The sequence below is a fragment of the Haliaeetus albicilla genome, chromosome 7 (assembly GCF_947461875.1).
Source record: "Haliaeetus albicilla chromosome 7, bHalAlb1.1, whole genome shotgun sequence".
Lineage (NCBI taxonomy): Eukaryota > Metazoa > Chordata > Aves > Accipitriformes > Accipitridae > Haliaeetus > Haliaeetus albicilla.
In genome coordinates, this window is record NC_091489.1 from 10,393,787 (window position 1) to 10,406,806 (window position 13,020).

At 38.4% G+C, this 13,020-nt stretch overlaps 1 protein-coding gene across 11 annotated transcripts in view; it reads right to left on the reverse strand.

Moving 5' to 3' along the window:
- The window catches only part of MAP3K4 (mitogen-activated protein kinase kinase kinase 4), a 79,488-nt gene that overhangs the window by 23,309 nt on the left and 43,159 nt on the right, over nucleotides 1-13,020 (reverse strand). For 9 of the 11 annotated variants that reach the window (XR_011325368.1, XR_011325367.1, XR_011325370.1 and 6 more), the window contains exons 10-15: nucleotides 12,217-12,483; nucleotides 10,161-10,310; nucleotides 8,959-9,120; nucleotides 7,794-7,927; nucleotides 3,714-3,792; nucleotides 1,598-1,676 (exon numbers count right to left, since the gene is read on the reverse strand). Coding sequence is in view for 6 of the 11 variants with exons in the window: in XM_069786905.1 (XP_069643006.1) it covers nucleotides 1,598-1,676; nucleotides 3,714-3,792; nucleotides 7,794-7,927; nucleotides 8,959-9,120; nucleotides 10,161-10,310; nucleotides 12,217-12,483 (871 nt within the window). In the remaining 5 variants the exon portion in view is untranslated. The remainder of the gene's footprint in view (nucleotides 1-1,597; nucleotides 1,677-3,713; nucleotides 3,793-7,793; nucleotides 7,928-8,958; nucleotides 9,121-10,160; nucleotides 10,311-12,216; nucleotides 12,484-13,020) is intronic. The other 2 variants (XM_069786904.1, XM_069786902.1) reach the window with 1 other exon arrangement.

Consider the following 13,020-nt stretch of genomic DNA (forward strand, 5'->3'; position numbering starts at 1 on the left):
CCTTTTCCCTCAATCCCTCCTTAATTAGCCAGAAAAATACTGTGGCAGTCACATCGCAAGATTGCCCATCAAAACATGAGTTAGTACTTTCTGCCAGGCTAGGTTAATCAGTGAGTTTCTGCCTTCTTCCCACGACCAGGGCAAGTAAAAGATGCCAGGGCTAGGTGTTAATTGTCCTGTTATAATTCACAAGGACACAAGCAGAAGACCCAGAAGGCAGAACCTAACCCACTTGAGTTGGACATAGGCTGTTTCACAAAGCAAAAAGACAGGATAAAACACCAGGAGACGCCCAGCTATGTGCCTACAGGCAGCAGCATGAACACAACTGGATCCTCAGCTTTGGGAAAAGAGGTAAAGATCACAGTGGGTTTAAGTCCTTCAACATGGTATGCAAATGGAACTAGGAATTCTTATTTTTCTCCTGATCATGAGATAGAAAGGGCAGTATCTGCAGCCAAGATACAGTTTTTGTTTAGTTACATTTATTTCACACGTATTAAAGTTTCCGCCTGCTGTTCAAATCTGCACCATCCACCTGTGCCACCCCCTCCCCATGCTCTGAGCCAAAAGCTGTCAAGCAATTTAGTTTGTGTGATCTGCTGTGTCTGCAATAGCATTTATAAGAGTTTCAGTACTTTGGGATCATCATGCTACTGATTTACCTAAAATGGGCCCTCCTCTGAACAACAGTGCCAAAAGCGAATGTACAGGTTTTACATCACAGTACAGAATTTGGCTAAAATTTATTTTAGACTATGCTTCTTTCCAAAGGATTGGACTGACTTTCATTGTGAAAGGTTTCTCAGCTATAAGAGTTTCTCATCAAAATTATATCAAAATTGAAACTTCCCTGAAATACTGAAAAACCTCTCTCTTGCCTGAGTCAAATTACCCTCCCTTCATGTCATCTGTCATTAACCCTGTCCAGGAAGCGGACATCAGGAGAAAGAAAAGACGACGACGTGGTATTCTAAAAGTTAAACCAGTCAATGGACTTGGGAGGAGGAAGAGAGAAACAGTGCTGAGAAAGAGATATGTAAAAGGGAAACAGAGCTGAGGCAACATCGTTTTCTCAAGAAAAACAATGACATATGGTGATTTCACTCTAAGGCCAAAGATATTTTTTACACTATGACAAATTTTGCGATATTGGAGAACTATTTCCCACAGCTCTATCGTCAAGCCCCCAGGTATAACTCCTCTGTACCTCAATAATCTAAAGTCCGTCAGAAGTGTAAATATCTGCAGTGCCACAATGAAATTTTGTGAGAGGGAGCTGTAACTGCCTCCTTAAAGTTATAATCACTTCTTTACCCAACCTTTAAAAATCACAATCCTTTACCAGAAGATCTGCAAGACTTCATCGGAATTCAAGCACAAAATCCAAGGAAAGCATCTGTAGAGCTTTTAAGTTTCTTGAGTAAAACCACCATGTATTTACACTTTCTCAGGCAATAATGGTTAAATCAACAACCACAAAAAGCTTAAAAATACTTTTATTGGTATTTCTAGCATTTTAAAACTACTTTACAATCAAACTTCTGTAACAATAGCAGCAAAGCTCCACAACAAATGCCAGTAACTTCTGCCTTACCAAGGTACAAACCTGTAACAGGACTGTGAGGTTTTCCAATAACATGGCCAATGCACTCATTCATCAGAGCTTGTAAACTCTAGAAAAGACAAACAGAAAAAGTTGTGATGTTTTATGTTAAAAGAGAGTTGATAGCCATATGGTAAAGCTCACAGTAATAAAATGACACTGGTTAAATATGTAATCTGTCAAGTAAACACCCCTACATTCTACCAATTATATTAAACTTTTGGACCCACATTAGGGTTTTGACTTTGTTGATTTTTTTTTTTTAAGCTAGGAAGTCTTAGTCTTGTCTTGCCTTTTGACCTTGTCAAAATTACATAACCGTAGGAACTGAACAATGATATATCAAATAAAACATTTCATAATATAAAGCTAGTGGAACTTGAAAATATCCATTGTTAATGAAATTAAAAATCAAGCTTGCTGGAAAAAGCTGCAACAACCTCCTCTGCCCTCCCTCTCCCCACCCCAAGAAGAAACACCCCAAAAAACCTGGTGAGTATGATGGCCTGAATCACAAGACAAAAGCCTGTAAACCAACAAATATGAAGCACTGCATATTAGAAGAAATTCACTTCCCTTATCTACCCTTGAAGTTAGCAAAACTTTCATGAAAGGGTGTTTGATAGTTACACCACTGAACTGGGGCTCAGGCAATCTGCGTTTAATTACTATGTGTACTATTCACTGTATATGTAACCTCAGACAAGTTATTAAATCTTCCTCTGGTTCAATTTACTTGTCAGAACATCAGGTATAAAACATATCTTCACAATAAAGAACTGAAATTATGTTCTTTGGTATAGCTGCTATGAAGGCTGCTTCTATATACCAGTCATTCAGATTAGCCAAAATTTCTTGCAGAAATTCAAAGACTTAGTGAAGACCGGGGAAATATGTGTTTAGCCTGTGATTGGCATATTTTACCAACCCAGATTGAGCTAGAATCTCAGCTTTAAAACTAGAGCCTTAGATCTAGACCACCATTCTTCTGTGGCATCGGGTATTATCTAAGTAAGATATTAGGATTGACACAGGCATTTCTAGGCAAAATGCTGTGGGCTCATGACCTGTGTTATATAGGAGTCGGATTAATGAAAGTGACTTCAAGTGATGCTCTCCAAAACTGAAATCCAGTTTAAGAAAGCAGAAGTTCAGAAATGCAGTTAAGGTTTTGGGATCCCCCCTTTCTCTCTCACTTGTTCAAAGTCTGTTTTAGAAACTGCGTCAAAGCAAATAAATTAAGTTGAGGAACTACTTCCTAAAGCTAAAGTATCAGTGTATTTCAAATACAAGCTTAACTCTCTCATTTAGGCAGACAACCCCTTCCCAGCAACACACACGTGGGACTAAAACATAATTTATTTCAGAGCTCTTGATAAAAATATATGTGAAAAAGACTAAACTATATCATTAGTGTATTACAGAAGATTAATGTGGTTGGTATTTCATAATCCATCTTTAAATTAATAAAAGTCAGAGGTGCTGACACTCACATTCTGCTATTTTGTGGCAACTGTGCTTTCACTTCTCTGTAGGACTGTACCAAGATCAGAGAAATAAATTCTCAGAATTTTATTTCCACAGGAAAAGGAGGAAGGCAGAGCACACAAAAAAGCCAGTTTTAGTCTACTTTTTTTTCCACAGTAATAACACAAGAAAGATGCTTTAAAGTCTGCTTCACATTGCACAATTTGAGGAAATACCTTTAAACAATTGTGATTTTGTATTCATACCCATAAATGAACTCTAAGCGCTAACTAAGCCTCAGAAGCTTATATTCAGAAATGTATTATGACAACTATAAATTGCAACTCGGTAGAAAAGTTGCTGTCAACTTTCCCAAGAGCAAAGGGAGATAGCCTCCCAGGACAGTACCAGCAACCTGTCAGCAATTTGAAAACATTAATGCCAATGGTCACAAACTTACTCTATTCAGAATCTTACAAACTGAAGAGATATCAACATCAACAGTTATATACAACAGCAATTGTTTCAGAACAGCATCTGTATTCAGACATCGTTTTATAAAAAACATCCCCGAAAACATATGTTGATAGCTTCACAAGCATTTAGAAATAAACAACAAGCAGAATAACTTATTCCATACCAAGAAGTCATCTTCTGGGAGAGCGGAAATAAATGCTGGCTCAATGGCTTGAAGAAAATCAAAACCTTGAGTTGCCCACCTATCTCAAAGAAAAAGAAAAGAGAAAATGAATTGCTCTTCGGCTAAAGCCATTGCAAGAGCTTCAACAACATCCAAGAACAGTAAATGGCAGTTAATTATTTTTCCTCTGGAAAATATGATAAAATCTTTCTAAGAAAATTGATTAATATATAAGAGGTAAAATATTTAGCTTATATTAATACTTGCCGACTTATATTCAGATAAAGTCTGATTATAGCAAGGACACTGCCAAATAAAGTGAGCAGGTCGTGCTATATACCTCAACCCCTATATGTGCTATCTTCAGGAACAGTATCATCTCATCAACTCACACTACATTTCAAAGCAACAAGCCAAACCACTATGTTCCCTGCCTAAATTTCCCTTCTGAAACAAGATCAAAAGAGTACTAATGATTTCCTGTCTATCTGATCAGCAGTAACTGGGCATCAGTGGTTTCAGCGCCTAGATCGGTAAAGTAAAGCAAGTAAGTAGCTTGGCTAAAGCAAGTTGTGTCTTCAGCCACCTGCTCTCCCTCCACTGCCTCCTCTTAGACCTACTAGAATTAGCAGCTGCAACCTACAAAATGCAAGCAGAATCACAGGATATCCTGACTTGGAAGAGCCCCACGAGAATCATCATGTCCAACTCCTGATGCAACCTAAAAGTTAAACTGAGTATCTAAGAGCATTGTCCAAATGCTTCTTGAACACTGACAGGCCTGGCTGGGGCCGTGACCAATTCCCTGGGGAGCTTGTTCCAGCACTTGACCACGTTCTCAGTGAAGAACTTTTTCCTAATATCCAACCTGAACTTCCCCTCACACAGCTTTAAGCTGGTCCCTCACGTCCTATCACCAGACACTGCAGAGAAGAGATCAGTGCCTCCCTCTCCGCTTCCCCTCATGAGGAAGTTGTAGACAGCAATGAGGTCATCCCTCAGGGTCCTCTTCTCTAAGCTGAGCAAACCTAGTATCCTCAACCACTCCTCATTAAGTCTTGCCCTCCAGTCCTTTCACCATCTTCATTGACCTTCTCTAGGCACACCGTAATATTTTTACCTCCTTCTTACATTGTGGAGCCCAAAACTGCATGGAGTACTCAAGACGAGGCTGTGCCAATGCCAAGTATGGTGGGACAATCACTTTTTTCAACTGGTTAGCTATAATGTGCCTAAGGCACCCCAGGATATGGTTGATCACCACCAGGGCACACTGTTGACTCACATAGAGCTTACCGTCAACCAGAACCCCAAGATCCCCTTCTCCAGCGGATCCAATCTCTTGGCCCTGATCTATACATACATCCAGGATTACACCTTCCCTGTTGCAAAATCTGGCATTTGTCCTTGTTAAATTTCATAAGGTTGGTGATTGCCCAGCACTTGTAATCTATCAAGTTCTCTCTGTAAGGCCTCTGTACCCTCAAGGGAATCAACGGCTCCTCCTAATTTAGTATCATTGGCAAACTTACTAAGTATGTACTCAACTCCTGTGTCCAGATCATTGATAAAAACATCGAAGAGAACCAGCCCTTAATTGAGCCCTGGAAAACACCCCAGTGACTGGCTGCCAGCCGGATGTTACCCCATTTACTCCAGCTCTTGGAGCCCAACCCTTCAGCCAATTGTTCACCCATTATATTGTGCACATGTCCAGCTGTATACTGGACATTTTGTCCAGAAGGATGTTGTGAGAAACAGTATCAAAAGCTTTGCTAAAATAATAATTAAAAAAAACAAGAACAAAAATCACACCACAAAAACCAACCACATCCACTGCCTTCTCTTCATCCACTAGGCGGGTAACCTTGTCATGAAAGGATAGCTAGTAAGGCGCAGCTTGCCCTCCATGAACCCGTGTTGACTTTGATGACTACATTGTCTCTGAAATGTTTTTCAGTAACTCCGAGAATAATCTTCTCCATAATTTTACCAGGAACTGAAGTGAGACTGACAAGCCTATAATTACCAGGGTCTTCCTTCTTGCCCATCTTGAAAATTGGAGTAACATTTGCTAGCTTCCAGTCAAGGGGGACCTCTCCAGATTCCCAAGACCATCGATAACTAACAGAGAAGTCTTGCAATAATATTGACCAACTTCTTCAGTACCTTGGAATGAATTCGATCAGGCCCCATAGATTTGCATGCATCCCATTGCAGCAGCAAATCTTGTACAAGTTGAAAGTCAGCCAGGAGCTTATCACTCCCCTAGTTGTCGTCCTCCAACCCCGGGCTCCAGCGGTCCTAGGACCCATCATTTGTGTTAAAGACAGAGGCAAAGCAGGTATTAAATGTCTCTGCTTTATCTTTGTCCCTATTTGTGAGGTGACCAATCTCATCGAGTAATGGACCAATGTCATCTTAAGTCCTCCTTTTGCTGTTAACATACTTAAAAAAAGCCTTTGAAGTTGTTCTGATTTTGGGGGGTGGGGATGTGTGTGGTCCTTTTGTTTTTTTAAGATAAGCACAGCAAGCTAACTAGCCTATCCAAAGATGGTTCAGCCTACCCACTCTGTCCTCCTCTCCTTCCAGCAAGCAGAACAAACCACCTCCAGGACGGACTGATCACCCCTATACTTTAAGGAAACAAAACTGTCACTGATGTGTAATCTGCTAGCACAGATCAATATAGGTGTCATGGTTTAATCCCAGCCAGCAACTAAGCACCACGCAGCCGCTCACTCACTCCCCCCGCCCCATCCAGTGGGATGGGGGAGAAAAACATGAAAAGAAGTAAAACTCCTGGGTTGAGATAAGAACGATTTAATAGAACAGAAAAGAAGAAACTAATAATGATAATGATAACACTAATAAAATGACAACAGTAGTAATAAAAGGATTGGAATATACAAATGATGCGCAGGGCAATTGCTCACCACCCGCCGACCGACACCCAGCCAGTCCCCGAGCGGCGAATCCCTGCTCCCCACTTCCCAGTTCCTAAACTAGATGGGACGTCCCATGGTATGGAATACACTGTTGGCCAGTTTGGGTCAGGTGCCCTGGCTGGGCGTGAGAAGCTGAAAAATCCTTGACTCTAGTCTAAACACTACTGAGCAACAACTGAAAACATCAGTGTTATCAACATTCTTCTCATACTGAACTCAAAACATAGCACTGTACCAGCTACTAGGAAGACAGTTAACTACATCCCAGCTGAAACCAGGACAATAGGGCACCTATTTTAATGCAAAAGAGTTCTATTAAATTTCTGATATGCTAGCTGCAAAATGCTGCAAAACCAGCTAAATAAGGCAAGTAACGGTATCATTCTGCTTGAGCCAGTTTCTCAGTTCCTCTGTTTACATCCTCAAAGTGATGTAACTTTAACTTTTTTCGTTAGCGCCCAGCAGTAGAGTTTCATAGCACGGACTGTAAGCACAATTTGAGAGATCACTGTGCACAACACTACTGTCAACAGACAGAAAGTACTTCGGACTACAACAAAAAACCTCCATAAATGCATGCATTACTGTAATCATAAAACTGAAGAATTTTCAGCAGAGTCAAAACACTTCTTCCTCATCTGTGGGCCTTACTTTAGATGCTTTCAGAAAGGACTAATAGAAGAACTTCTATAGCAGGCTAAAGCTTCCATACATACATTGTTTCCTCAACTGGCACAAAATAACACTGCTTTCTCTGTAGAACACCCAGAGAATGACTGTTGCATATTCTGCAATCTTTATTGACTCCTGATCACATAGCACTTTTGTTCCAATCTAATGACCCTTATCTAAAGTCTTTTAATTGTCTGGATCCAACAACCTCCACTCTTTCTTCCCATTTTCTGTCAGCTAACATGAAGCAAAATGTTCCACAAAATCTTCTGCTAAGCAGCTGAAGTGTTCATTTGGCTTTATGCATTTAGTATGCAAATTACTTTCAAAATTTAAGAGCCAGAAGCATCAATAGTTCAGAAGAAACTACTTCTAAACAATAAAGCATTATTCACACTGTGAAAAGTCCTGCATGGTATTTAAACACAAACTACTGTAGCAGTAACAAGTTGGCTGTTACCTGGGTCGAGTGCCTCGGCCACTCTCACATTTTGTTAGCACATAATTCATCCATTTTCTGGCAAAGCTGATATACTTGTCTCCAATTTTCTGCCTGAATTCTCCAGACATCAGACGAACAACTTCTTTATGGTACTGTAAGAAACTAAAGATTACTTTTCACATATTAATAAGAACAAAAATACCGTTTGCAATAGCCTCTGGAGTATTTGCAGGCTAACAAAACTTTACAGTATGATAACAGTCACATCCTGTTCTTAGACAAAATGATTTTATGCAAACAGTCACATATTTATAGAAAAAAAAACATGAAAAAGTATACAATACAAAATGTATTGTAGTGAGAGGCAGCACTTGAGCCATATTGCATTCCTGTGTGTATATGGGCATGTGCTGATGTTTAACAGCATACACGTCATTTAAGGAACATCCTACATAAATGCTCAGTTCTGCAATCAGAGATTGAACCACAAAGTAGTGTTTATTTTTAGTTATATTGCAGGTAACATTAGGGGATAAAGGAGTTCATATATGTACATTTAAAAAATTAAACAGAAATACCAGCTGTTTTTTAGAAGACTATCCTTAGAAGTATGTTAGGGTATGATACAATCTTAAAAAATTTTTACAAAGCTCACAGGAATCAAGTAGTGAAACAGTATACTGAAAACATCTGAACATGACATTTCCTCATCAGCACTTTAAGGCAGGCTCTCAAAAGCTACATGCACCGCATTAAAGAACCACCACAAACTTTGAAAGAATGGCTCATATTACAGTATTATGCTATTCTAGGCTGAAAAAACTGTGAGAAGCCAAGTTTCACAATGACATTCAATATCAAAGGATATTTCTGATTTCATCTAAAATGCTGCCAAGTTGCAGAGCCTACAAGGCTATACCTGAAATCATCAAGTTCTTAAAGCTTTTTAGAGTTCCAGGCATTGGTAATTGGAGTCTGAACTTAAGAGATCTATCTGTTCTTTTTCAATCATTTTCACGTAACATTTCTGCAGCAACACATATTTTTATGATGTTCTGCTAGAATTCTTCATATTTCCACAGAGTTAGAGTTACCTTATTTGCACCAATGCAAACCCAGAAATTTCAATTGGTTCTTACCAAAACTACAAGACAAACCTGCCATTAAGTTTTTGTTTCCTTACCTCAAACCCAAAATTATAACCCTGAATCATGGCTTCCCGATAGTATTGCTGCAAAGTGGCAGATTCAGATTCATCAACTTCAGCATCAAACTCAGATGTGAACATGTGATCAACTCTATCAATGGCACTGCTTATCTTATTGCATAGCTGTAATGCATCACTCTGAGTAACAACAACAAAAAGGGATGGGGGGGGCATCAAATTATTATTTATATTCTACAGTTGACAAGACTAAGGCAAACACAAATCTAACAATTACATTATTTTAAATGGAAATGTACTTTAATGCCATCACAATTCATTCAGTCTTGGAAAACCACTTTCCAGCAGTTGAACTAAGCAAGTCTTCTAATTAACTGAAGTATCATAATGAAGTTTTTTCGCTTGAGTAAGATTAACTTTAAAAATAAAGACAGTGAAGGGAGAAAAAAAACAACCAAACAAAAAACCCCAACCAAAACCAGACAGACAGGAAAAGTGAAAATGAGTTTTATTATCTGTACTGTGACCAAGCCTTTGGTTGTACTTCACCCTGGTATCTGGACACAGCTTCTATTGAACTCGGGGGGAAACGCAGGGACCTAATACTGCAACTTCAACTTAACAAATCTTTGCTTTTCTCGGTCCTCCAAAAAACCAACAAAAAAACCAAAAAAACACCAAAGAAAACCCTCATCCAACAAAAAACACACAACAGCAAAAAAACCAAAACCCCACCCACACCAAAACAAGAGCAAAAAAACAGAGAGAGACCTACCTACTTTTACATCACAAAGCAGCCATCTTCTCCAAATACGGGGGGAAAAAAAAAAATGTTGTTTCTTGCAGACAGTGGATTTTCTTGCAGATGGATTTTGATAGAATTTATTTTTAAAAAAATCAAACAATTTCTTTCAATTCAATAGTGTTGTCATACAAAGTTGTATTTATTCTGTTGCTATTAACACTTCTATTGCATTACAGAATTGTTTCCCACTTAGCAGTGCAAAAATGCTTGCACCAGTCTTGCTCAAAAATACACTCACAAATCCTTTGCAAAAACGGAATGAAAATTGTAATGAAAGTAAAGTCCACAGAGGTTGCATAAATTACAATTGCAGAATATGTCATTAGCATTGCAACTAAGTCTCCTTACATGTTTTTACTTATCAGTGAGCGAAGAACCATCAACTTTGACTGAGATAATCTCAAAAACTGCTTACCTTGAGCTGTTGTAGAGCTTTGGCAATGACTGGTTGGCTGGATGTCTGTTCCTGGTGCAGAGATACGAGCCCTTCAATAGACTGCTGGAAAGCTTTTCTCTGACTCACAAGGTGGGCAGATTGAATGACTACAAGGAGGAGGTTATCAACCTAGGAATACAAGGTACCACTAGTTCTTATAAACAAAATCCTCTCTGTAAAAACATGTCCCATATCAGCAAATTCCAAATGGTTATTTTTTTAATTCTAAAATATGAAGGACCTGTCTTGTCACTATTCATTAAAAGCTTGGTGCTGGCAGAAAAGCTTGATCTGGCAACTGAACTTGATGAACTCTCATCTTATGAGCAGAACTCTATTAGCGCAAATGCCACAGCAAGTTTTCAAGGGGAATATACTTCTTTTCACTTCTGGAAAGGTTTAGGAAACACTGTGTTTAAATTGTCTTCAGAACAGTTACACACAGAAAGGCAGCATCTAAGCAAAAGAATTATATTTTCTCAAAGCAGATGGAGGTAAAATCCATCACGTAAGTAAGCAGGTTTCATCCAAGTAATGCAATACACTTCAGGGCAAAACCTACTACTGAACAGGGAAAGCCATAAATTTACCACACAGTATTTGCTCAAATTTTGAAAATTATTAAAATGTAAGAATATGTTTTGGAAACCAGAGCTCTGATATTGCAGAAGTCTATAAAAGTACACAGTCACAGATGGTATTGCCTTTGCTGTGGCACTATGAGTCACATACATGAAATCTGTTGATTTCAAACTACAGACAATGCATCTGCAACAAGTTACTCACAAAACAAGACCTACTTCATCCTGATTTCCAATACCTCATCCCCAAAGAATATTTTCATGCTCAAAATTCTTTACATGTTGATGGGATTCTTCTATTTTATGAGCATCTTTTAAATAACACCTTACATTTTCTCTAGTTTGCAATCAAAACATGTTTATTTACAGGACACAATCTTTCTGAAGGATTTTTACTTCCTAACCCTTCAATATTGGATTGTAAAAATTAATAAACAGTGTTATACATATACACGTATAACCACATACACAAAGACACAGTGTTTTATGTGCACTTACATATGTCAGATAGAATACCATCTGCAAACTAAATTCCATCTTTTGCTGTTTTCATTTTCTGAACAAAATGCTAACTTTGACAGAAGTCCAATGAAATTCTAAAGACTTAATCAAAGGCTGTTTTTTCCATTGTTAGTCTGGACAACAGACAAACAAGAAGTAACATGCTTACACGTTAAAAACAGCAGTATGTACAGGAGTGACTTTTTCAACTGCCTGTAATTGCTAGAGCCCTCTGAATACTAGAGGCCAGGCAGAATGACATGGAAAGTCACTTTGTCCATAGACAGTAGAGCCCATTTATGGTACAGATCCAAGGAACTGCATGACATGCCAAAAGGAAAACTCACTTAGCTTAACATAAAGATATGAGAACAGGAGGGGCAGGGAGCTGCAGCTGGCTCAGTTGCTAGAGCGTAGCAGAACTGCTGGCAGGGAATCCCTGTTGGCTTGGGATGAAGGAAAGTATGACTGGAAAGATTTCTTCCTGCAGAACTGTTGAACATCCAGTAGCTTCCACAGAAATTTAATTTTAAATGTCACAATTCATCCAAGATCAAAAGTAACTGGTTTCATGCCTCTGTGTGTGGAAAGCACTCAACTGCCACACGCTCTTGGAGACTCGTGACTTCTTAATAAAATGTACAGTTTTCAAGTCCTATCCACACTTCTGATGCTGACCACCCAACTAGATATTGAAACTATCTCTTTATTATCAAAGTCCAACCCTGAAAAATGCACATTGTAGAGATTAATCCTTTTAAGAAATGCTAAAATCCATTTAATACCTGTATTAACATAACTAAGAATCAATCCTATCCTTAAATGTAACTTTTTATTACATATAAAAGGAGACATGCCACTCACTGTGGTTAATCTGAAAGGATAAGCATTCACAGAAGTGTGGAGATCACATAAACAGCGAAAAAAGAAACCAAAAACCCCAAACAACCCACCTGCATGGTGCGTAGTGTATCAACAGTTTCTACTTGTGGCACTACTTTGACTGGCTGACCTTCCCATGAGCTCCAGCTGTCATCTAATTCACGGTCTTTATCACTATGTTTGGTCATTAGTAAATAAGCTTCATACGCAACCTCATCTGAATCCTTTGAGCAATCCTTTCCAGCAGCTGCATTGAGGAGCTGCAAAATCACAGATTTTTCCCCTGCAATACTATTTGGTACAAATACTTGTAAACTCTCGAGTCCAGGGATTTGCACCTGTAGAAAAAAATATAAATATACTGAATGAGCAAATCTCACTGTCTTCTATGATACATGAAACAGATAAAATAGATATATGTCATCTCACTTAAGCATCAGGGAGGGTTTCCATCTTAAACAGCTGTGCTATGTACATACTAAAACAATACATGCAGCCATTTTTGCACTAAAAGTCAAAGTGCATTATAAGAAATCATTTGTCTTGAAATCCACTAGATCACCAACTTTCAGTGACATCTTTCCTTGTACCTTCAATTGATCCTTCTACACATTCTTCTAAAGGAATTTTGTTACAGAAATGTCTGATTTCACATATAAACTATATGTGTGTATATGTATGTATAAAATATATATACACACACATATTTTAAAAAGTAAATTAGTAAACACTAATTTAAGACTTATGAAGCACACATTTTTAAGATTGGAATATTAAAAGAAAAAAAATACCTTCAGGATCTCTAAGAAACTACATAACATTTCTCAATGGCTACAAAAGATAAGAGTAAGCAAAAATATGGCTAAAAAAAGTAT